The 26,625-nt window shown below is 37.9% G+C and overlaps 2 protein-coding genes across 19 annotated transcripts in view; one reads left to right on the top strand and one right to left on the bottom strand.

Moving 5' to 3' along the window:
* Positions 1 to 14,824, top strand: part of TM4SF20 (transmembrane 4 L six family member 20) — a 27,310-nt gene extending 12,486 nt beyond the window's left edge. The window contains exons 2-4 of the mRNA XM_044667597.1: positions 5,760 to 5,825; positions 11,989 to 12,146; positions 14,396 to 14,824. Of these exons, the coding sequence (XP_044523532.1) occupies positions 5,760 to 5,825; positions 11,989 to 12,146; positions 14,396 to 14,678 (507 nt within the window). The 3' untranslated portion in view covers positions 14,679 to 14,824. The remainder of the gene's footprint in view (positions 1 to 5,759; positions 5,826 to 11,988; positions 12,147 to 14,395) is intronic.
* A 3,394-nt stretch (positions 14,825 to 18,218) lies between these two features.
* MFF (mitochondrial fission factor) overlaps positions 18,219 to 26,625 on the bottom strand; it is a 44,001-nt gene continuing 35,594 nt past the window's right edge. For all 18 annotated transcript variants that reach the window (XM_044670797.1, XM_044670806.1, XM_044670804.1 and 15 more), the window contains 2 exons: positions 21,405 to 21,489; positions 18,219 to 19,107 (listed from right to left, as the gene is read on the bottom strand). In XM_044670797.1, coding sequence (XP_044526732.1) covers positions 18,976 to 19,107; positions 21,405 to 21,489 — 217 coding nt within the window. In that variant the 3' untranslated portion in view covers positions 18,219 to 18,975. The remainder of the gene's footprint in view (positions 19,108 to 21,404; positions 21,490 to 26,625) is intronic.

The raw sequence follows: 26,625 nt of genomic DNA, 5'->3' as shown, positions 1-26,625 counted from the left end.
TCCAAGGCAGAAGAGTGGTAAGGGTAGGCAATGGGGGTCAAGTGACTTGCCCAGGGTCACACAGCTGGGAAGTGTCTGAGGTCCAATTTGAACCCAGGACCTCTTGCCTCTAAGGCCTGGCTCTCAATCCACTGAGCTACCCAGCTTCTCCCCCCCCCCTCCCCCAATCATCTTTAAATAATAAACTCTCAGGGAAGAGAACTTACTCCTTTTGATACTGGGTCTAGTACCTTTTAGATGGCACTCTGAAATCAAAATGATTTTGTTTTAATTAATATTCAAGATAGAAGATTCCTATTGCCATCTCAAAGAGGAACAAAGGAAATAGAGAGGTTGCTATATAGCAGTTTCCTGACGACTTTAATCAAAGAAGATTCTGTTTTGCCTTCAGAGACCTCCTTTCATGGATTTGGCTTTTGTTTTTTGGGGAGAGATGGAAGCTATTCCCTTTGGGTAAAGCCTCTGATCCTTTAAGTGTATGGATTGTGACTTCTAGTTTGGTTTCTTGGAGGTTGTTTTTTTTTTTGTTTGTTTTTGTTTGTTTTGTTTTTACTGACTTCTGGGCTCTTGACTGATAGCTGACATTTACATAGCTTTGTATTTAAGCAGATTTTTACATTCCTTATTGCAACTGATCCTCACTCCAGTCTTGTGATTTGGCCACTACAGATATTCTAGAAAATCAAGAGATAAACTGGATGTATGAGGTATTACAATACAAAGCAACATGTAAATATATTGTCATCATATATACTATATACTTAAATATGGGGGAAGGGGAACTTGGAATAAGAGGGTGATCAGAATTGGGGGAAGCTAGTCAGGGAAAGCTTGGGAAGATGGGTTTTTAATTCTGTTTAAATCTATTTAGGTCAACTCACCAAATATCTATGAACTGCCTACTGAATTTAGAGCATTATGCTGGGTACTAGGAGATAGGTGAAGTGTAGATAAAAGTCTCCAAACTGCTCCTTGTGGGGTTCACAATTTGGGAAAGATATATAACACATATTTAGCCCATTAGAAGACTAATGGACATTAAATGCATTAGAGAGATACGAAAGTATTATATAAACTACATAGAAAAGGTTTGGAATTTGGAGATGAAGGGGTTGGTCATTTAATAAACATTTTAAAGGGCCTTCTGTGTACCAGGTACCATACTTAGAATTGGGGATTCAAAGAAAAGTAAAATACAGTCCCTGCTCTCAAGGAATCCATAGTTTAATGGGGGGAGATAACAAGTAAACCACCCTGTACAAATAAGCTATATGCAGGATAATTGGGAGATAATTACCAAAAGGAAAGCATCAGAGTTAAAGAAAATCAGGAAAGGCTTTTCATAGAAGGTAAGGTTTTAGCTGGTACTTGAAAGAAGCCAAAGAAGTCAGGAAGCAGAGATGAAGAGGGAAAGCTTTCCAAGCACGGATACCAGCTGATGAAAATGCCCAGAGTCAGGCATTTGGAGTACATTGTTTAAGGGACAGCAAGAAGATTGGTGTCACTCTAATGCAAAATATGCAGGGAGTGAGATTAGTGTCTAAAGGCTACTATTTTGCCATGTTTCAAGGGAACAAACAAAAACTAAACCTGTGACTATATCCACATGATATGTTTATCTTTTCTGGAAAGACTTGTTTTAGATATTCAAGAACTCTAGTAAGTAATTGAGACAGAGCCAAGTGTTGCTGGACCATATGAAACAAGTCAAAGCCAAATGAATTTGCTTGGCATGCAAGGGGTTGGGGATTGTGCTTGCCTCTAGTTCCTTTTGTGATTTTCCATAGATGGATTTAAAAAATGGCAATAAGGAAGTATATAGAGGAGGTTTAGGTTGGGTGAGGATGAAATAAGTAACTGTACAGGGCAGGAATAAGCAAGATGGACGTTTTGTGGCAGTGCCTCTGAGGCTGAGGAGGAAGTTTGAGAACTTTGATTTTGATGTCCCAGATTCTGATAAGATATGTGTCGGTTTGTCCCAACCTAGAAAATTATTGGACGATATTGTGCTTATTTGCATCCAGACTTAAACTAAATAAAATTCCATGTGTTAACTTTATCCTTACTTGTATCTGTTTTCTCTCCAAGATACCTTTATATCCTAAATTACATTAATCATATATGTATATGTCCTTAAATTACACATTCAATTTACTTGTACTTTTAAAGTGTACAATATTCAAAATCCACAAAATTCTGTTCATCAGAGTAAAGAGTAACCAGGAAAAAGCTGTCTACTCTTGGATTGGGGTAGATGAAATGATAAGGGATTTTGAACTGATTATTGATGAGACACTACCTTTTCTCTCATTTGGCATGGTTAAATCATTATGGTTATGGGGAGCAGCTAGGTAGCTCAGTGGAGTGAGAGTCGGGCCTAGAGACAGGAGGTCCTGGGTTCAAACCTGGCCTCAGCCACTTCCCAGCTGTGTGACCCTGGGCGAGTCACTTGACCCCTAATGCCCACCCTTACCAATCTTCCACCTATGAGACAATACACTGAAGTACAAGGGTTTTAAAAAAAATCATTATGGTTTTATAACATTACTTTTCTCAGAAAAAGATGGAATTAGATTCCTGCATGTTTCCAGTTGAAAGGCAGCACCAATACTAAAATAACAAAAAATAAAATAATAAAATAATGCATGCCTTACTGTATCATTCCCATAGTTTCCCACTACCAAAAGGACAAAATATAAACTATTTAACCTAGCATTTAAGGACCCTTCACAATCTAATGTATCTTTCCAGACATTTTAAATTACTCTTCTCTATGATGGTTCTTCATTTCACTCATCAGTCTTTACACCTTCCTTTTTTCTCTCCTTTGAACAAGAGAATTTCTGATTTCAGTGCTAATTATTACCCAGTTTCCTTACTAAGCCCAAATTAAGGTGATACCTGAAACCCAAGAAAACCTGTTGCCAGGAAATAAAAATTAAATAATTTATTCTCTCTTCTTCCCATGAATATCTTCTATTCTATTCTATTCTAATTCATTCTTTGGGAAGGAACATGAATTTAAAGTGGAAAAGATTTATTGCCAATTCCAAGAGAACTTTCAAAGGCTAATTGTATGTCTGAAAGCAGAGAGGAGCTTCATCTGTTCCATTTCATCATCCAATCTCATCGTGAAAAGTCAACATTTTTAAAGTTGGAAAGGCTCATTCTGCCTTTGTAATCCCTAACAGTTGAATTTTTTTGCACTTATTAGACCAAAATGGGGGCGGTATGTAACTCGTGGATCTGTCTAAGGTTGCATCAAATTTTGGACTATTCACTATTCAAGACAAATAATCATGTCAATAATATTTCAGTTTTAATTATCCTTCTGTATCATATATCTACATATCATTTCATAGGATTTCAAAACAAAAAAGAAAATGCATATGTACTTGTAAATGTACATATGGTTAATATCTGTTTTTCTGATTTATTTTCTACAACACCATCTTGGTTTTAAATAAAAAGGACATAAGTTATGAAATAAGCATTTTAGTTCTGTAGTTGCCTCCTCAGTGAAGTATAAAACAGTAGAAAGAACATGGATTTGAAACTAGATTCAAACCTAGACTCTATTACTACATGGATGATCTTAAGCAAATCATTAACATTTCTGTGCCCAAGTTTCCTTATCTATAAAATGAGTTTGATCTAGATGACTTTTAAAATTCCTTTGAGCTCTAAGTCTATGATTTGGAACTATCCAAATATTATAGTTACTTTGATAGCACTCATATACTAATGTAATTATCTTATCCTAGAATCTGAAATTGGTACTATCTCTATTTTATAAATGGGAATGTATGTGAGATTGAGTACCTTTCCAAAAGTTACTTAGGAATCAGTTAAAATGTTGTTTCAAATATTCCTATATTCTTTTCTTTGATTTCTTTCAAGTTATCTCATTTATATCAACAAACCGTCTAGCAAATAAAACTCAGCTTTATTGCGGAGGTACTATAAAGGCGTATTGTTCTTATGAAATGTTGCATAGTCATTGTTTGAGGTGCTTGGGGAAAACTGATGGCTTAGTTAAATCAATCATGAAATAACTTAAAATTGTTAATGGAACGTTATATCACACCAAGAATGTTAGTGAATTTTGGAAGATTAAACCAGTTCTAAATTAAAAAGAATCTGATTCTAAAATTTGAGCTATGAGGCTGTTAATGAACTTACATGCGAGTTAAGCATGCAACATTCTAAAATTCTAGTCTTTATATTTTTCCATTTTATCTAATGCAAACCATTCATATTTTAAAACTTTATGCAATGCCCATCAATTAGGGAATGACTGAACAAGTTGTGGTATATAAATCTGATGAAAAACTATTATGCTATAGAAAATGACAAACCTGGGAGACTTATATGACCTGATGCAAAGTAAAGTGAGCAGAAAACTGGGAGAACATTGTACATAGTAACAGAAGTACTGTAACAATAATCCACTGTTAAAGTCTTAATTACTCTGCCCAATAAAATGACTCAAGACATTTCCAAAGGACCTATGGTAAAAAAAAATGCTATCCAATTCCAGATTGAGATCTGATGAACTCTGAGTACAGATCGAAGCAACATTTTTTTCATTTTGTTTTTTGTTCTTCCTTCTTTCTTGGAGGTGGAGGGGGCAACATAGCTAATATGGAAATACATTTTGCATGACTTAAGATGTAGAATTAATATTATAAATTGCTTACCTTCCCAATGCACGGTGGATGGGTAAGAGGGAGAAAAATTTGAAACTCGAAATTTTTTTATTCAAAGATATTTTATTTTCCCATTTACATGTCACAACAATTTTCAACATACATTTCCTGAAATTATAAAATTCAAATAAGATCCAATAATATCCAGAGAAGAATTCCATTCCCCTCTTTAGAGATGGTAAGCAATTTGATTTGGATTACACATGTATTATCATGCAAAACATATTTCCATATCGGTCATTGCTGCAAGAGAACACTCATATAAAAGCAAAACCTCATACATAAACTTAGTGTGAAAAATAGTATGCTTACATCTACATCTGACTCCAACAGTTCTTTCTCTGGAGGTGGATGGCATTCTTCGTAATAAGCCCTTCAGAATTGTTCCAGATCATTGAATTGCTGGGAATAGCAAAGTCTTTCACAGTTGATCACTGTACAATATTCCTATTACTGTGTACCATGTTCTCTCAGTTCTGCTCATTTCATTCTACATCTGTTCATGTAGATCTTTCCAGCTTTTTCTGAAATCATTCTTGCCCTCATTCCTTATAGCACAATAGTATTCCACACCATTATATACCACAATTTGTTCAGCCATTTTCCAATTGATGGACATCCCCTATTTCTAATTCTTTGCTACCACACAAAAAAAGTGCTGCTTTAACTATTTTTTGCATAAGTGGATCCTTTCCTTCTTTTTATTATCTCATTGGGATACATACCCAGTAATGGTATCACAGCATCAAAAGGTATGCATAGTTTTATAGCCCTTTGGGCACAGTTCCAAGTTGCCCTACAGAATGATTGAATCAGAAACTCAAAAATTTCTTAAAATGAGTGTTAAAAAAAACTATCTGTGTGATTCCTTAGCCACATAGCAGCCAGAAGGCATCAGTGGGTTCACAAGTTTAATGGTCAACATTTCCTTCTCATTTTGAGTCCTTATTTCCTCACAACTTATGATTAAACAAACAAACAAACAAGGTCATTACTGTTCCTTTGCTGAGAAATAATTACATTCATCTTTCCTGTTGACGTAATTTACAGGCCATTCCAGCAACTGTAATAAGCCTGGCTGCAAGAAAAAGGAAATGCTGCAACAACAGATTTGGAGTAAGTATGGGGTGTCTGGGGGAACAGAACTGATTTCAGTGGCTATTGCAAGAGCTTCATAAATGAAATGATACTAGATGTCTATCACTGGTATTTTGAATTACAAAAAAAAAATTGAGAGAGAGAGATTCGGAGTACTACAGAGATATTATTAACTATGATTTAAAAATTTTCCCTTTCTTCATAAATATTTAGTTGCTCCTCAATATTTAGTTTTTCTAATCCTAAAGTTTTAGAATTAAAGGCTGTTTAACATATTTGAGTGTGTGGATCATTGAGGTAAGGTCAGTTTTGGTTTGGTTTTATCATGATTTATTAAGTTTTGCATTAATGTTTTGAACTGTATATTAAAATCCATGCTATGTCCTGTCAAAGTTTAAAAATTCAGCATTCTCCTGCCAGATACAAAGGACAGTCAAATGAGGCCAAAGAAAAATGAAAGCCTAACTATAGATGGAGGGGAAAACTGTTGGTTTCAAAGTCAGAACAATAAACAAAAGAGTTTGAATTATATTACAGACTCTTTGATCTAGTTAAAACCAGAGATCTAAGGACCTCCCTTCCCAACTTAAGGCACAGTGAGAACAACTAAACAAATCTCCCCACAGATGGAGATGAGGGATATAGAATGGCATCTGAATGTAAATATCCTAGACTTAGTGGGTTGGAGGCTTTAACTACATGAAAATTAACTTAGAGAGATTTCTATTTTAATCAGCAAAAATTAAATTTTTTTTCTTCTGGTTGTCTCGTGTTTACTTGTAATTTAATTTTTAGTTTATAAAATTAGAGGGTGGAGTGTTGTCTTCATATAATCATTTTATATAATCTTAAGACTACTGAGTCAAAGTTATTAAATACCTAACAGTTTTTTACTTGGTGGCAGTTACCTGAAGGCTAAGGTTCATGCCAAATCTTAAAAGTTCATTTGAGAACAACCTCAGCAAGACTGAAGGACACTATTTGGTGAGAGTCCTCCAGATTGTTTGAGTTGTTATTGTAGAATGATATGAACCATTAGAAGTCGTTAAGAAAACATAACTATTTTAATCAAGAAGGCCAGATAGTCTCATTCTCAAATACCAACTGGACACTTGTAGTCCCTGGCTTGGGAATATATGTTCCAGCACCCTTTCCTAAAAATGTGAGGGCAGGGAATACAAAAAGGTGTATTAAACACTGCACAAAAGCATTGAACCAGGTGCTGAGGAAAAAAATTAAAAATCGAGCCAGCCCCTGCTCTTGAGGTGCTCACATTCATATGGGTTTCCCCCTAAAATACAGATTTCAGATGCAAATCCTATGGAAAGATCCCATGGCCATTAGGTGTGGTGCCAAAAGTGATGGGAACACATCTTTCATGACATTTCTGCTGATAATCATCTATTTCTGATGTTGGTCCATTTGACAATACTTTGCAAGGGCTTTGGTGGTAATCATTTTCTCTTCCAGTTCTTCAGTAGTTGTGGCTTCTTAGAAATCAGGGACTCCAGCCTCTGTTTTGCTAAGCCTTTTATCCCTATAGAAATTGTTTCATGGGCTGATTGATGGCTATAGGAGCTGGGCTGGGAACAGTATCCAGGGGGTGCTGCTATTTCTTAGGCTATCGAGTTTACTTACCTAAGGGGGGCAAGGAAAGTGGGCCCCTACTCAACAGTGATTGTTCAACTCAAGGATGGCTTGGGGAGCCCAAGGTGGAGGTCTGGGAGGCATGGCTATTCTCAGGATTCTTGGTTTAGTCTATCTCCACCAAGGCATGAGGGGAGATAATTCAAATGGAGGTAGTGGTCTGTTTTGCCCAACACATGTCACCTCCTCTTTTCCCCTCTTTTTGCCTTTGTGCTTCAATGAAGACCCTTTGCTTTTCACAGTGGTTAAAAGGGAGAGAATCTTAGTTTTCTGCCAGGAAAAAAAAAAAGTCATTCTCAGACAAACTGGAAGATGACCTTTGGGCTCAAAAGAAATCCTTTAAAGTGAGATCAGAGTGAGGAGTTTTCCCATAAACAAACACAACTTTGAAGACAAGAGGAGAGTATATATATATATATATATATATATATATATATATATATTTTTTTTTTTTTTTTTACTAAATCAATAGTAAAAATTTCATTCACGCTGTTTTAAGAAACTTCAGTACTCTTGTGAATCATTTCTAAAAACATTGCTCTAGAGGCGAAAAGAAATGCAAATACTCTAGAAAAGATAGCAAGAAAAAAATATACTAGAAATCTTGTACTAGTAAAATTGCAAAAGAGCAAATCATTTCAAAGTCATATCTGAACCCAGGCAAATGTTGTTCAGTCTTCATGACCCCATCTGAGGTTTTCTTGGCAAAGATACTAGAGTGATTTGCCGTTTCCTTCTCCAGCTCATTTTATAGATAAGGAAACTGAGGCAAATAGGGTTAACTGAGTTGCCTAGGCTCATAAAGCTAGTAAGTGTCTGGGACCAGATTGGAACTCCTGAAGATGAATCTTCTTGACTCCAGACCCTGTGCTCTATCTGCTCTGTCACCTACCTACCCTACATGAGTACATTATTTTTTAATCTTAGATGAAGTCATTTTTAAATTAACAGATAATCATATAGAGTTGTGATCTTAATGCTATTACACCATCCCTAGGGAAGATGGAAACTGGTTCCATCCTTTCATAATTTTTGTCTACGTTTTTCAGTAAATAATCAATTGGGGATTTACCTAAAACATGGGAGAATTTCCTCAGGACCTTTTAAAATCTCAGGAAACCAATAAAGCGTTTAGGCTTTTTCTATGTTGTACCTTTCTCATTGCATGATTGTTCCATCCCCTTTGACAACATCCTCATCATCATTTCTTGATCAGAGTAATATTGGTATTTGCTATGGTTTAATATTCATTGTGTAATCTTGAAAATATGGTGAAAAGCCACCTTTTCTATGTGGTCTATTTGTCAATAACCACAAAATGGGGATGTGTGATAGGCCAGTCTAATTTTATAAACTAATAATCTGTAGCTGATGGATTAAATAGGACTAAGAAAAGATTTTGGTGGTTAGTAAATATTCTATGCTAATTTGAAATATTCAGGCTAGAGTATGGAAATCTAAATATCATTTTAGGACATCAGAATTTATACTATAGGCAAGTAAAATTAGATTTTTGGGGAAATCACAAAGTAAATTAAAGTCTTTAGGGCTATTTTTAATATACAAGTAAGACTTTTTTAAACCTTTACCTTCTGTCTTAGAACTGATACTAAGTATTGGACCAAGACAGAAGAGTGGTAAAGGCTAGGCAATGGGGATTAAGTGACTTGCACAGGGTCACACAGCTGTGAAAAGTATCTGAGGTCAGATTTGAGCCCAGGACCTCCCATCTCTGGGGCTGGCTCTCCATCCACTGAGACACCCAGCTGCCTTTGAGAAGTCTGTCTTTGAAGACAGACTTTGAAGACCTTCCCATTTGTCTTTCCAGCTTGCCATAGTTTGGAATGGACCCCAATGGAATAGGGATTCCACTTTCCTCACATATTGATCCTGTGTTCCATTACTGCAGCTCTTTTTCCTTTTCAAGGAATCTTTGCTATAGATGCCGACAGACAATGGCTTAAATGGCTCCTGCAGGAACAATTGAACTTTAATAGTGTTTCAATTATTTTTTATTCATTTAAAAGAACAAACAGATACCTACAGTAGTATAGGGAGCTTCTGGTTGCAGGACATCGGACAAAACACACCAGGACTTTTTCTGCAACTTAGCCATAAAGAATTGGTTGGGAAGGGGAAGCGAGGAGGCTCGGGAAATAGAGTCAATCCTAGAGATGAGGTCCTGGGTTCAAATCTGATATCAGACACATCTTAGTTGTGTGACCCTGGGTAAATCACTTAAATCCTTATTGCCTAGCCCTTACTGCTCTTCTGCCTCCAAAAAATACTTAGTATTGATTTTAAGACAGAAGGTAAGGGTTTAAAAAAATAAAGGAATTGTCTGGGGAACTACTTGTTCTGAGTCACACCACCAATATGTGTCCAAGAAACTGAACCCAGGTTTTCCTGACTTTCTGACTGTGAGGACAGAGGCCTATTCCTTATATCCAGTTGTCTCTAGTAATATATGATATTCAAAAGGACTGATTTTTTTTAATCCCAAAATATAAACACTGCCATCTTCATAGGTATTGAGAGAGCTCTCTTGGGAACAGGGGGAAGTATTTGGCACTCCTTCTTGCCTGCATGAAAATAGAGAACCCAGCAGCATATCACTGGCATAGAAACAAATACTAGTCACAGTACTGTCCTGGTAAAGAAAACCAAAAGCTTTCTTTCCCACAGTCCATCCCTCCAGTCAAACTTCTGTCATTGGTCACCATTGGTGGGAAAAGTTAGAAATAATGGACTGGCCCATTCTCCATTTTGGCCAGTGCCTAGTCTAATACCATATAGCTTCATGATTCCTGGAAACAAAGAAGTGGCCAGAATTTGATGAAAGAATTCTGTGAGAGGCCCAGTTTCCATTCACAAATAGCCCCCCTTTCTTATGTGTGTGATTTAAAGGAAACTTCCTCTCGATGGATCAGCACCTGCTCTGAAAGTGAAGTCTTAGAGTTGCCTGGGCCAGGCCTGCCCTGGGTCTTCCTGCTATTTGCTAGATCAGGCTGCCTTATTTTCCCTCCAAGAGCAGTAGTAATTGAGTATGTTGGGTGTTGACCACTTTATAATTCTAAGAAATAATACACACCCAGCCTGTAACACATGAAGCCTGTTTGCTGATTAGAATCACTCTGGGCTATTACAACTTCCAAACATCCAAATTATGTTTTTTAGAGCAGCATTAATGTTGATAAAAAAACAAAACACTACCTAAAAAGACCCTTTTTTTTCTAGTAAAAAGAAATCCAAGATGTAAAAAGGCACTTTACCTAGACATATATGTAAATATAATTTTTAAGTGGGAAAAACCATAGAATCAAAAATTATACATATGGAAACTTACTTAGGTTAATACTGGGGGGGTGGAGTAAAAAGGGGAAGGAACAGGGTGAATATTTTATAGAAAAATTTTTTTTAATACTGTTCACTTTTCCTGGTTTTCTAAATTTATTCCATGTAGAGGGAACCTGCTGAGGAAGGATAGTATCGAACATGTTTGGGGAATAGTGGTCAGAAGACTTTAAGTAATAGGAGGTGGAAAAAGTGAGTTGGGGACAGCTCAGGAAGTACTTGAGTGTAAGTGTCCACAGCTACTGGAGGCCCAGAAAAGAAAGTTCTTGACCCCCAACATCCTTAGCACTGTCAGATGGTTCCAAATCAGAAACAGATGTGGTTTCACCAGTACAAACGACATTAAAGATGCATCACCATCTGCTGTGCTATTGCAACCCCAAAGTCATTTCCATCTGACTGTCAATGGAAATTTCCTCCAAGTGTTGCATCCCTCTTAGAATGTGAGCTTCCAGAGAGCAGGGAAGGTCTGATTTCCATCTGTACCCTCAATGCTGCGAGGGGTGCAAGGGGCCGCACTTCTTTCCTTTTTATCTTCACAACAGCCTTTCGAGGTTCCAGCACTTATCCTCATCTTACAGAGAAAACTGAAGATGAGAGGGATCAAGTGACTTATCTAGGGTCGCAGCACAGACCTATTTCCACTTGGATCTTCCTCAGGGCAGCTCTCTTACTGTGCCACCTGGCTGCCAAGCGTCCTTCCCCAAAAGGCTGGCACCAGGAGTGATGACCGATGACCCGAGCTCCCTTCAGGAGGCGTGCCTTCTTTTCTAGTTGCCATCTGTCTTGGCCAGGCAACAATCTCTCCTTCATAATGTAGAGAAACTGATTTTGAATAGTTTAAGCTAGGCAGGTTAATGGGGTTTGGGAGGGGCAAAGGCTTTAGAGGTTGGAGTAAAAGCAGCCACCAGAGGGATGATCTGCGATGGCCCTCTCCTACGTTATGGGGACTCTGAGGTAGGGATTGGCTCTTCCTTGTTTTACCCCAGAGCTCTCTGGCCTCCAGAACGGCTGCCGTTCAGCCAGGGCTGCTCAGAACAAGTCCAGGGACCTGCACAGTTGGCCAGCAGCTTCTAAGATGTGGTAGCTTTTGATATCTGCAGGTGGATGTTGCACATATTGCTTTAGAGACTGACTATTAAGTCTTCAGATGAATAAAATGTGACTCGCCTTCCCCCAGATGTTTCTGTCCTCTGCCCTGAGCCTGCTGACTATTGGGGGAGCTCTCTACTGCATGCTCCTGTCTCTAATGGCTCTCTCTGAAGGACCGCTCATTTGCAATTACAGTGGCAACAGCACAGTGGAGTGTGAACTTTCAATGGCAATGAAAAACTTGAGGTAAGGACGGCAAATTTAATTCGACTGTTAATGGATCCTTTATTACTGATAATTAACTTCTCTTATCTTAAAAAAGCAAAATGGATTTGTGAGACATTGAAATCTGGTAGTGCTTTTCTTGATCTATCGGCATGGAGATAGGAATTCAATATAATGGCACAAAAACCCAATACAGGAAAAGGACCAACATGTTCGGAATGAGCTGCCTGCAAAGACTGGATGAATTACGATGATTCCTCCTAGACGTAGCTGGATCTTTCTCTGTCCCTTTTAACAGATTTCTGATGTCTGTGGGATGAGGAATTTTCAGAGAGAACATTTACTCTTTCGAAAGATCCGTAAATGCTATGTAACTTGGTTTTGGAAAAACAAGAGGCCAAATGACTTGCCCAGCATCACATTGCCAGTATATTAGACTTGGGAGTGGAAGCCAGAGCTTCCTGACATTGAGGCTAGTTCTTTTTAAAAAAATAATCCTTACTTTCTGACTTAGAATCAATATTGTGTACTGGTTCCAAAGCAGAAGAGTGACTGCCGGGGAAGATGGTGGCTTAGCTGGAGCCAAAGCAGAAGAATGGCAAGGGCTAGGCCATGAGGATTAAGTGACTTATCCAGGGTCACACAACTAAGATGTATACTGGTTCTCTTTCTACTACCTCCATGGCAATAATGATGGGTGTTAAAAATGTAGATTCTTTTATTCCAGACGGGCACTTAAGCTTATGCCTGAACCCAGACATATTAGAGTAAATGATACTAACATGAGATATTGTGGGCTCAGTTCTAGACCACCACAATAAAGGGAATATTGCAATAAAGCAAGTCACCAAACTTTCTGGTTTCCCGGTGCATATAAAAATTATGTTTACACTATATGGTAGACTACTAAGTGTGCTATTGTATCATGTCTAAAAAATAAACATCCCTAAATTTAAAATACTATTTTACTGCTTAAAAAAAAAAGCATCATCTGAGTCTTCAGTGAGTCAATCTTTTTGTGGTCTTGCCTTGATGTTGAAATGGCTGAAGATTGGGTTGGTTGTAGCAATTTCTTAAAATAAGATGACAGTGAAGTTTGCCACATTGATTCATTCTTCCTTTCACTTGAACACTTAGATTATAAAGTTAATAATTAGCCTAATTTCATTATTGTTGTATCTCAGGGGATAGGGAAGGCCAAGGAGAGAGAAAGATGAGGAACGGCTGTAGATCAGTGGAGCAGTAAGAACACACACAACATTGATTAAGTTTGCCATCTTATACGGGCATGGTTCATGGTGCCCCCAAATAATTACAAGAACAACATCAATGATCACTGATCAAGGACCACCATAACAGATATAATAAGGAAAAAATCTGAAATATTGTGAGAATTACAAAAATATGACGCAGATATGAAAAGAGCACATGCTGGTGGAACAATGGTGCCAAAAGACTTGCTCAATGCAGGGTTGCTACCAACCTTCAATTTGTAAAAATAATGTAGTATCTGTGAAGCACAATAAATCTATTTGTCAGTGATCCAGCAGCTGTCCTTCTGACTTTTCATAATTAGTCACCTTTTTACAACAAAAAAAAACAATACTTCTCTAACAATACTCTTCCAGTTTTTGTTTGCTGACATTGTGAAAGGGCAAACATTTTTCTTGAGCAATTTTAAGTAGGTTAGAGTATATAATAATGTGTATCTCCAGCCCTCTCTCCAAGCAACCTAGTAACAGGCATCAAGTACACATTGCAGGGTGGTAGAGCACTAGTGAACAGTTTCTACTTCATAAACTGTGGATGCTACCAGGTAGCTTACTCAGGTTGTAAGTCAGCTATAGGAATGCATCATAGCAGACTTTAAGAAAACATGGATTTTTCCTTTAACAATGACATGAATGTTTTTAGGCTAAGAGCTTCTGCTCTTTCACATTTCTATTGGTAGAGCCATGTTTAATCTAAAAAGATAACCATTTTAGTCAAACATATTTAAAAACAGATATTAACGAAAAAGGCATGGGTCTATGAATCCTGTTCAAGATGAAAAGGATACAATTTTGTACAAAATTCACTTAACTAATCTTTGAGCTAGACAGAGGCTACCAGGAAATACAATATATCATCCATAATTTATCAGGTTCTACACATAATACATCAAAGCCCATTTTGACTTTTTATATTTATTAGTTTTTACATTATTTATTATTTTACATTTATTTTCTGGATATATTGCTTCTGATATTTCTGCCTTTTTTTCTTTCCAGCACCATTCGTAATCAATTCGATCTGCAGTGGTTTTACTTTCCTACCTGCCAGCCTGGTCACTCCAACAATTCTGTCAACTTTAATACAAATAGTTTCCAAAGCAAAGGTTTTACCTTTAGCTCAGAAGAAAACAGGCACAGGATTATTCACTTTACAGTATTTGTTGGTTTGTTTTTGGTTGCGGTTCTTGAGATCTTATTCAGTATCAGTCAGATAGTGATTGGGCTGCTTGGCTGCCTTGCTGGAGTTTCCAAGAGGGGAAGCAATAAAATAAGACGGTAATATAGAAACAAGGCCAGTCTCACTCTCAAGAGGTTTCCACTTTGAAATGGAAATGTAATCTTTAAGATATACAATGCTGAGATATTAGTCAACCACATGAAATTGTGATCTAAATGTTATTTTTCAGTCAAATTTTGTTTCATTTTCAAAACTTTCAAAAAATGTTTTCTCTATATAGGCAATTGTTTAAAGACAAGAAATGCTGTATATTTATTGAATAAAATAGACAAAACTATAAGATTGTGTGAACATTCTCAGTATAATCACTCCTAGAATTTTTGCTTTTAAAAATGTTCTACATAAATGCAATCGGAAGGTTTTATAAAAAATTGACAATTTACCGATTTTTCTTATATTACTCATAATAAAATAGCATCATTAAGAATTTGAATATTTATTTTTTTAAACCCTAATATCTTTTATACATATCCTTCTATGTTAATTTTATTTGTTACAGGGCTAGTCAATATTGTGTATTGGCTCCAAGGCAGAAGAGTGGTAAGGGTAGGCAATGGGGTCAAGTGACTTGCCCAGGGTCACACAGCTAGGAAGTGTCTGAGGCCAGATTTGAACCTAGGACCTCCCGTCTCTAGGCCTGGCTCTCAATCCACTGAGCCATCCAGCTACTCCCTATATATTTATTTTTTAAGAAAGCCATTTTCCACCTTGAAATTTTAACTTGTTTGAAAAAATTTTGCATTTGATCATGAGTATGTAATTGAAATACTCATGAATTAATGTATGATTTACTAACCTTGATTTTAATTGGACAATTTTAATGCCTGAGCTTTTCTGCCAAAGCTTTTCTGAATGTCTGTTCAATTGAGTACATAGCAAGGGAATTCTAATTTAAGGAATATGAAATCCCTAGAGTTGAGAGATTCTTGAAACTGGATTAACTATACCGAGTTACCAAGTCCCCATTTTCCCAGAGGCTTCTCACTTTTTTGGAAGTGTGCCTCTCCTAGCTTGACTGTTCTGGGGGCCAATTCTCCCATTCCAAAAAAAAGGATACATCCTTTTCTAATGTTTCCCATAGTAGCTTTCAATCAAAAAGTCATTTTCCAAAGCAAACAGAAAAGAGTCATCCATTTAAAAAGATAAAATGACTAAAATATTTGTGTAGTTTGGCTCTTAAGTATTAATAATAATTACTTAGGTCATAAAGTCATTTCTGTGCATATTGTCAAACTTTCGTGGCCTGCTCATGTAGTGCCATGCTCATTCCCTTCTCGAAGTCATGGTTCATAATGCTATGCCAGGTGACCCTCTCTTTTCTATCTAAATCCTACCCATCTTTCAAGTTATCTCATGACTTTGAATAATCTCATTCTTCCTGTGTTCCTAAAGGAACAAGACAGTGCTGTATGACTATGCCATGACTTTGGGCACAAGATTTTGTCTTACTGCCATTACCTTAACAGTTGCATGTATCTATCTAATAGACTGTCAGCTTTTTGAGGACAGGGTTCACGTCACTTATTCTTTTGTATCTCCCAGAATACTTAGGCACTTATTAAGTACATAATAAATTGTTAAACTAAATATTAGATATAAAAACATTAAGCTTACCCTTCCACTTGATGCCCAGTAAACTGGTTCCATTTCAATGCCAAAAGAACTCAGTAATAAGTTGAAAGACAGGAGGGGATTATTAGGAGGAAAAAAAAGTTATCCTGAAAATATGCTCTATAAAAAGCATTCTTCAAAACAGAACTAACGTATGAAACCTTCTTCTTGTGTATAAATTGACAAAAATCGGTAATTCCAAGAGGAATTATTTTAAATCATATAACTGAAAACAAGATGTGTTTGTAGGTTTATACTTATACTTAACTGTAAACATTACTGACTCTTCTAGATTACTGCAATATCAACAACTGACAGACTGTTAGAGTCAGTGTATCACTAGGACTTCCTCCCCTCTTTTTTCCCTTCTCATTTTTGATAGGTCACGGAAGCAAAAATCAGACATATTTTAGTTTTCATTGTCTAGCATACAATGCTAAATATGAGAAAAGCATATCAAATAATTTTTAAAAGGACTACCGTTTAGCCCCTGAACTCCATACCTATGAAATTCATCATCTCATACTCAACCTTTTATTCTGTTCAAAGGGATTAGAATTCAAAATGGTTTCCACTTTTGAGGTTTTATTGTGGTCTTTGAGTGTGATTCTTCATGACTCCATGGCCCAAAACCATCCGTGGAATTTTACTGGCAGGGATACCAGAGTGGTTTGTTGTTTCCTTCTCCAGTGGATCCTTTGGTCAGACAGTCAGAGGTTAGGGGACTTGCCCAGGATCACCCAGCTAGGAAGTATCTGAGGCTGGATTTGACTCCAGGCTCTCTGACCTCAGGCCCAGTGGTCTATTCACTGAGCCACCTAGCTGTTTACACACAACACAATGAATTCTGAGATGACAGATATGGTTTATTTGATCCTACTTGATGAGAAGCAGTGGTGACTTTCACAACTCTTCCTGGCACCCCTAGAGCTTGGTGTGTAACATGTATGACACACACTAACTAACACAGATGCAATGTCAGCAAATCCTGGTCACCTCCTCTGAGCCAGTTCAGAACTTGGAGAGTGAAGTCAGGCCACTCGAGGCTGCTTACAGTAAATGGCGTTAAGGACGGGCACTGGGAGAGGCCCGCCTGCACACACTCTCATGCCCACTCCTCGGTCACCCTCAGAGCTCCTTCCAGAGGAAGAGGGAAGGAGCTTCCACTGAAAGGAGGGATTCCCGTCCCCAGGAAGGACATACACATCTCTAGGATCACCGCTCCTAGCGGAGCCTCTTTCCTTTGGCCGAGCTGGCCACAGTACGCCACGATCCGGAGGACGGGTTTTCTCTGTAACTAAGCGTCGACATGCCTGAGCCTGGGCTAGTTTAGGACGCGAGGCTGGCTGACATTCACGATTCCATCACAGACGACAGGCCATTGCCCTGGACTACACCTGGGGAGGCAGCCCACCACGGTTCTCTGAGAAGGCCAGGCCTCCACACTGGAGCTCCCCGTCCCCACCTAGAGCTCCTCCCAATCTCACTGCCTGCAAGAAAGACACTGAACATGTCAGGAGGGAGCTCCTTCCATTGGCCTCCAAGACACTGGATGTTCGAGGATATGGGGATTACGTCAGTCCCTGAATTAAAAAAGAAAAAGAGCTGTAGAGTGAGTATTCTCATAGCTGAAGACTCCCAGGAACAGGTTTCACTGGTGTTCTGCACTCTGTGAGATTAAGGATCTTGGGGGCCATACTCTATAGTGGAAGGAAGATACAAAAACATGAGACTTCTTAATGTAAGATGCTTTATAGATATAAAAATAATTAAATTACGCATTTCACTAGTGTCATCCTCATCTACTGGTTTGAAGATTCCAAAAAAAGGGGGGAAAGCACATAGGCTTCCTCTGCTACTGAGAAATCAATTGTTCCATCCAGACACTCCAAAGTCATGATTTAACATCATATACACTACTTATGTTCACAGTAAAAATTTGAAGAAATAAATTTTTTCAAAAGACAAATATTGCTTTAGTTTGACAGTTTATTAAATACACTACATTGGTACCTTTTCCGTAATCGTTTAAATCACTCACACATGGACTTGCTTAAAAATGTATTTCATAGAAAAACATCTGCAAAATTAAGACTAAAATAAGAAAATACATATCACACACACTCCTGGATAATCTGTTGAAATGTTAGCAAGAATTCTTCTAATTTGTTTTAAACATGTGCCTAATAAAGATACTTGTGATATATTATGTGGCTTGGTTCTTTTGGATCTGGCACCAGACTGCAATGTTAAAAGTGTTCATGTCAGCTAAAGGAAAGATGATGTGAAAGTGCCTACTCACTAATGACTTCTTCTAACAGGGTTTCAAACACAGGACAAAAACAGATACTACTCTTTTTTACAGATTCTTTTGCAAATCCATTTTATAAGCCCTCTCTACAACCCAGAAAATTAGTGCAGTCTTTTCTCACAGAGGCAAGAGAAGCAAATTCTTTCAAAAACAAATTTAGGCCTATTTACAAAACATGCAAAGGGAAGTTGTTTTAAGTAGGTGTTACTTCAGGTATGACTAGAAATAAATACAACTGAGCAATAGAACATCCCTTTAGTTCTGTAATTCTAGGTCCTTTGTTCTTTCTCAAAGAAATACATTTTCAGTGAATGGATTATAAAACGGCATACAATGCAGAGACAGAAACAAAGAAGTTTGCAAATTCTTTATATTTCCTGTTGTTTTGACAAGTATGCTAGAGAGCCGAGGTTACCTCTAGCGGCGAAACCAAAGCCAGCTATTAAGTAGCCAGAAAGCTACAGTAATCGAATACATGACCATTTCTCTTTTTGCCCGTTCTTTGTTTTCTTCTTCCAGAAGCTGGAGGCGTCGATTAAGTTTGATTATCTAATTAAGAAAAATCCCAAAAGTGGATTAGTGCATATGTTTAAATTGTTTTACAAAGTGGCACAATGAAGATGCCTTAAAAAATTTGTCACAAACACTAAGGAGGTTTATTTTACAAATATTTACTAAAGTGACATTTCCTAAATTAAACCAAACCTATTTTTAAAAAATTTCCCTAAAAGTCACTCTATTTCTATCTATTGACACCTCCTGAGCCAGATGCTTTCAAAGGTCTCATCTAGTTCTAAAATTCCATCATTCTTTGAACCTTTTCCTTCTACCCTGATTGCCTAATGTCCTAATTTTCATTCCTTAGTAGGCAGGTCAGGGAATGGCTGCAACCTGGAGTTTTAAAATGAATACGTGTTGATCAAAGGGTACCATATTCTAAGGAGGCAGATGGAAAGGGAGAGAGTGCTGGATTTGGAGCCAGAGAAATTCAATTCAAATCCAAATTCTGCTTACTATGCCTCCCTTGTTTTCCCATCTCTTGTGACAAGTCGTGCAAGTCCTTTCACCCATTGGGTCTTAGTTTGCTCATCTGTAAAATGATGATAGAATAAGTGACCTCTGAGATTCATTTTACCCTTAAATCTAAGATTCTTTTTACTATTGTCAACATGGAATCTAAAACCCTCCAAACTTGTAGCCTAGTAAGATCTGATGAACCCCAAGTTTAGGGTTAGCAGTGGATGATGATTTAGATTTATTGTGTCAGCATTGAATCTAGAAACCCCCAAACCTGTAGCCTAATAAGATCCGATGAACCCCAAGTTCAGGGTGAACTCTCACAGAAACTTGGGGTCTCCGCTTATAAGCTAACCCTAAACTTGGGGTTCATTTTTCTTATTAGGCTACAAGTTTGGGGGTTTCTAGATTCTATGTTGACACAATAAATCTAAATTATCATCCATCCACATCTCTCAAGCATATGGATGTGAAGACCTCTTTGTCAAAATTCCTCATGGAAATATTGCTATAGCACTTCAAGAAAGATATCTTATGGAGACAGCACTTGAGTTGAGCTTCAAGAGTAACAGGACTTCTAGAAGAAGGAGAGAGGAAAGAGTGATTTTCAGGCATGAGGTTAGCAGCACAGAGATGGGAGATGGAGGGCTGTGTGTGAAGAACAAAAAGTCAGTTTGGCTGGAGTAGTGTTAGGTAAAATGCCAAACTGAGAAGCTTGTCAATGCTTCTAACTTGAGAGCTTTTGAGTGCTGCCTTGGGGCACAGAGGTTAAATGACTTGCTCGGGTCACATAGCAAAGCTTCCCTGTGGACCACAGAATGCCAATATTGTCCATGATTTATTTTCTATTTTTTTTAACCTTCCCTTCCCCCCTCAGAATCAATACTATGTGTTGGTTCCAAGGCAGAAGAGTGGTAAGGCCTTGGCTTTGGAGGGTTAAGTGACTTGCCCAGGGTCATTCAGCAGGGAAGTGTCTAAGGTCAAATTTGAACTCAGGCCCTCCCATATCTAAATCTGACTCTCAGTCTATGAGCCGCCCAGCTGCTTCCTTCATGGGGTTTTCTTGGCATAGATAATAGAGAGGTTTGCCATTTCCTTCTCCAATGGATTAAGGCAAAGAGAACTGAATGGCTTTCCTGGAATAGTTAGTAAGTATCTGAGGCTTCATTTTAACAGAGATCAACAATATATCCACTGAACCATCTAAATGCCTTAACTGTTCATTTTTTTTTTTTTAAACCCTCACCTTACATCTTAGAATCAATACTGTGTATTGGTTCCAAGGCAGAAAAGTGGTAAGGGCTAGGCATTGGGGGTTAAGTGACTTGCCCAGGGTCACTCAGCAGGGAAGTGTCTGAGGTCAGATTTGAACCCAGGATCTCCCATCTCTAGGCCTGGCTCTCAATCCACTGAGCCACTCAGCTGTCTCCTCCCTACTTCTCTCCTTTAACTGTTCTTAATGAATTCAAATTTAGAGCTAGGAAAGACCTCTGAAGCTGTTTACTCCAATGGCCTCATTTTATAGATTAGGAAACAGATATTCAAAGGAGTCCAAATGACTTGCCTGCAGTGGGTTAGAATCAGGATCTCAACTCAGGATCATTGATTCCAAATCCTGGGCTCTTTCACATCACTTTGTTTAGAAAAACTTTAATTTGTTGAATTCCATCTAATATGTCTATTGGGTATAAAGGTGGATAGGATGATACAGCCAATTTCAAAACTCCTGGGAGTCAAGGAAATTCTAATATATCTATAGTCTCAAATCAGAGCATAAACACGTATCAAAGTTATTAGCCAGGACATTTTAATTGGTGTTTTTCAAATACCTGTCGTCTTAGAGAAGCAGCATCTACAACAGTCACATCATCTGGTGTTCCCTCAATTGTCGTGTCCAAGGCTGAAAGACCATATCTGATTGAAAAGAAAAAGAAATTAGGAATATCAAAAAAACTTTATTACCAACATGCCAAAGATATACAATGGGCTTTGTAATGTTGAGGAAAGCACTTCCCAATTTGATGTTGTTATGGGCTACACCATCTAAACTGACAGCAATATTGTGAAATGATAAAGGAGTTTAGATTGGCAGCTATCTGGTGACAGGGATGGGACATGAGGAATAAAGAAGAGTTACCTGTAGATGCAAATAAGCACTGACTCTGATTAGGTGTTAGGATAATTCTGCAATGGGGGTGGGGGTGGGGAGGGGGGAAGAGACAAATAGAATGTAGTTGATGCCAAGAAGAGTCCCAGGCTGAAAAGGTTTGTAAATCCTATTCTAAATTCTAGATGGATGAAGGTTTTCAGGCTCTTACCACTCTCACCTCCATCCATAGTTTTCAGTCTACTACCAGGAGAAAAATTACTTGCAACTTAAAAAGTATTGACCTCTTGGTTTCTAAACACCTCCTACTTTTGACAGCCTGGCTGAAAAATAAGCATATTCTCTACTCACATATTTTGGTTATGCTCACCAGAGGGCGAATCTTTCTGGCTTCTCCAACCACACCCTGACACCTGCTACTTCGACCCAGGATGGTGGCTGTTCTCTCCCTTTCCAAGGTTTCTACCCTCCATCTTCTGTATTTTCCTCCAGGAGGGGAAAGTTTCCCTTTATAGATTAATCCTTTTCATGTCCCAAACAGGTGTGCAAAAGTACTCACATGACTTTTGTATAGAAGGGATGTGCAAGTACATGAGCAGGTTTACATCATCCCAAAAATCCTAGTGCAGTTTGAAGCTACAAAAAACTCAAAGTTCCAAACTGCACAAAGGCTCCTGTGTGTAAGAGAGCAATGCAACAAACCCTGGTATGTCATGTTTTACTAACTTGGGGACAGAAGGATGAATTTTTAAATGGTAATCAAGCTTAGGACCCAAAGTTATAAATGGTACCAATGGGATCATGTTGTTCTGTAGAGACAAACAACTTACTATTCCAAAACAAAAGAAATGAGTTGTAATATTCTGATTTTTAAAAATATATCCTTATTATAAAAACCAAAACCAAGAAAATAACAACAGAAAGAAACAAACTGTGTCCAGAAAGAAAAAAAATTTTGTAGGGAGATGTAACAGTCAAATAAAAACTTGTGGTACTAATTTAAATGGAGCATTGATGGCATTTTTTCCCATACTAAAACAAACTTTACTTACTTGGAACAATTAGAGACTACTCTGCTCTGGTTAATTGCATTTTCTAGATAACTGAGCTAAACCTTTTTAGTTTTAAATCTTATGGGTGAAAAATCTTCCTAAAATGTCCTTTCTTGACTATGTTGGGTAGAGGAATACAATTTAATTTTTATTATTTTATTATCTTACTTTAGTGATCAAGATATAGTACAAAAGAGGCTATATGTCCTAGTGGAAAGAAAAAGCCAGTTTTGAAGCTAGAAGACCTGGGCTCAAATGCTGCCTCTGACATATTGTATGACCATGAGTTAGTCAGTTAACCTCTCAATGACCTAGAAAAATCTCTGAGAGCATAAATTGGAGAGCAGTTGCTCTCCAATTTAATTGTAGAGGAAGATTTCTTACCTGGGAATTCCTTACACAAATCACTTTTCTCCTGGCCCTGGAGCCAGAGATATCCCAGCTTTCCAGGAGCTTCAGTTTCCTTATCTAGCAAGTGATGGAGCTACAACAGGTGGAGAAGATGGATGCCAGGAATTAAGGGCTAGTAGAAATGTAGACTAGCTTTGGGAGTGGGGTGAAAATTTAAACAACAGACTCTGATGCTCACTAGCTATCTCACCAGAGGCAAAGCACTTATGTATGCCCTCTGGGTTTTGGTTTCTTCATCTGCAAGAAGAGAATATAAGTAAGTCCTGTAATATCTACTACACAGGAGAGTTAAAAGGCACAATGAACTCACATATGTAAAGTACTCTGTGAATTTGAAAGTATTCTACAAAAGTTCATTATGATGAAATAGAAAGTGTTTTGCAAAATTAAATCCTTTGATCCTGTAAGCGGAATCTTTATTTTAACTCCACAGGTTATACCTGTAAATTTAACAACTTGCTAAGTTTTGCAAAACCCATTTTGAAAACATGAGTATTTTTTTGAATATATTTTTTGGTTCTAGTAAGAGGAAGTTAGTTTAGTCCAGATTCTAGAGTCAGAGGTCTCAGCTTCCCACAGCATCTGTTTCCTCTTTCATGAAGGGGCTGAACTAAATGGATGTGATGAGATGCCAGGTGTTAGGAGCATGAGCCTTGGAAGTAGGGCGTGGGTTTAAATACAGACCCTGACACACTATTTTACAAGAAACAAGTCACAGAATACGAAACACAAAAGAAATGGAAAATAAAGGTCTAAAAAATCCCTATCACTCCTGATTTCTCCCCCAATCCCAGTACTACCAATATGGTTCTATTCTCCTGGGATGGCAAATAATAGGAATTGGAGAAAAAAACATGGAAAAATGAATGTACAAAAGCTTGAGGAGTCCCTATATAATATCAACAAAAACTTGTGGCACTAATTTAAATGGAATGTTGTGGCATTTTTTCCTGTAGTACAAAAAAACCTCAATTACCTGGAATAGAGACTACTTTGCTTTGATTAACTGAATTTTCTAGATAATTTAGGCCCCAATAGGGCATATATACTACATAGTTGAAAAAGTTAAATCTGTAGGATAGAAATAGCCAATTGCAAATGAAAGAAAAGTACTAAATTTTGTAAGCCTTGCCTAAACTGTCAGATAAAGTTAATCTGTCAAGGAAATTTTAAGCAAGTAAAAAAACTTGACTTCAATCTCAATGGGATTTGTAATGGGTAAGTATGCTTTTTAAAACAGTGTTGATTCCAGGGTTCTTAATCTTTTTCTGTTATGGACTCTTTGGCAGTCATGGGAAGATGATGAATATTGTTTTTTAAATGCACAGAATAAGATTCATTGAATTAAGAAGGACACCAATTATACTGAAATAAAGTTATCAAAATATTACACAAGCATGTTCACAGCCCCCAGTTTAAGAACTTTCTGGTTTCCAAAATACATACCTTTAAAATTTTAATTTATTATTTTTTAAGCCCTTACTTTCTATCTTAATCTAAGAGCTAGGCAATCAGGGTTATCCTGGCTCACAAAGCTAGGTCTGACTTGAATCCAGGTCCTCCTGGCTCTAGACCTGGTATTCTATATACTATGGTACTTAGCTGCCTCAGTACCTACCTATTTTTAATTTGAAGTCTGAATGACTTGAAATTAAAAATTAGAAATCGGAGTCAAAACAAAGTTGGCTAACACAGTTGGAAAAGACATGGGGAAAGGTAACATGGCTTACAGAATAAAAATGAAAAATTGTCATGAATTTAATTACCCTTAGTAAAAAGAAAAATCCAAGTAGTAGTCAGTGTCCGATAATAGCCTCATTTGGATACTTCTGCAAGCAGCTCCCCATGGGGAAGGGAGGCTGTCTTGTTCCCCCAGTAGAATGTAAGACAGAGACTACTTTGCTCTGGAATCCTTGATGCTTCCCCACCTTAATTTTTGGTCTGTATTTGTGATTTATCAGTGTAGACAAGGCAGGTAGAGATAGGAAATAATCTCCATTAACAGAGGGAATACTTATATCCATAAGATCACAGAGACCCTGATGTATTTGAATATCTGAAAAGAATTCTCAACGAGAAAACTCTCAGTCACATGGAGATATATAGGTTGGCAATTTTTCAGTCAGCATCACTTGTCAATTTGGTCAATTGTCAGAAAATTCCTTGGGGCAATGAGAGGTTAAGAGATTAGTCACATGGCCAATTCAGTTATGTGTCAGAGGTAGTCCCTGGACCTAGGTCCTGACTCCAATACCCTTTCTCTAGCCAGGATGCTCAGGGTGACTCCTACCATGCTCATAAAATATATTTAATCAATGTTTGTTGAGTTTAATTAATAGGAGGAGAAGTGTCGAGAACAGGTTTGTTTAAAATGCATAAACCTAGTTTTAGGAAGGGCCATATCTAAGGCTTACATAAGTATAAGTCAAATTTTCCTTGGGAGAAAAGCAACATTGAATACAGCCATTGGCCTAAGTAGTTCTGGTGCCTTTGTATGCCCCAATGTTTGATTTGAACCCAGATGTGTAGGGTCAATGATAACAGGTAAATCTATGTAAAAGTTCACCAATGGGAGGGGAAAAAAGGAATGAATACATGGAACAGCTGAAATAAGGACTGAAAATTAACTTCGTTTCTTAAAATTCAAATGTATCATCAACTTTTATTTCTACAATTTAAAAATAATTCCTTAGAGACCTAATTATTTGCATTTAAGAATCATATTTGTGCTAAAATGAAACATCATTAATGTGCAACAATGAAGAACCTTGGGAAATAATTAGAAACATATAGAACAAGACTTGAGGGAAATAATGAGGTACAACAGAAATGTGGTCACCAGAGGACCAGGGTTTGAATGCTGGCTTTGCAACTAACTCTCTGTGTGTCTTCAAGTAATTCCTTCTTTTCTCTTGACCTCAGGGTTCCTCATCTTAAAAATGAAGGATTTGGTCTAGATCAGTGATGGCAAACCTATGGCACATGGCCACCCTCCTGCCGCAGGCCCCCAGAGGTCATTACTAGAAAGACAGAGGGACTCAGGTGGAGCTGTTCCTCTCTCCCTCTCCACCATGTCTGATAACATTTTTTCACATTCCCCACCCCTCTGCCCAGTAGCTCAATGGGAATGGCAATGAACAGGGGGTAAAGGTAGATGGCTCACAGAGAGCAGAGCTGGAGGGGAGCAGAGCACTAGGGCCACTCCCCTCCCCCTCTCTATACTGGCTGAGGCCACTCCTCACTTGACCTGCCTCTCCACCCAGCAGCCCAATGGGAGTGCTTCCTCCTTCCCCTGGGTGGGGTAAGGGGGGGCAGGGCATACCTAGCATGTGGGGGGAGGGCGGGTAGGGCACTCAGTCTGAGGGGTGGGGGTGGGGTCCAGCACTTCATCTCTAAAAGGTTCGCCATCATTGGTCTAGATCAATAGTTCTTAATTTTTTTGGATCATGGATCTCTTTAGCAACCTGCCAGTCTATAAGA

The sequence above is a fragment of the Gracilinanus agilis genome, chromosome 3 (genome assembly GCF_016433145.1).
Source record: "Gracilinanus agilis isolate LMUSP501 chromosome 3, AgileGrace, whole genome shotgun sequence".
Classification (NCBI taxonomy): domain Eukaryota; kingdom Metazoa; phylum Chordata; class Mammalia; order Didelphimorphia; family Didelphidae; genus Gracilinanus; species Gracilinanus agilis.
Note: the sequence above shows the minus strand (reverse complement) of the source record. Positions and strands in the feature narration are given on the sequence as shown.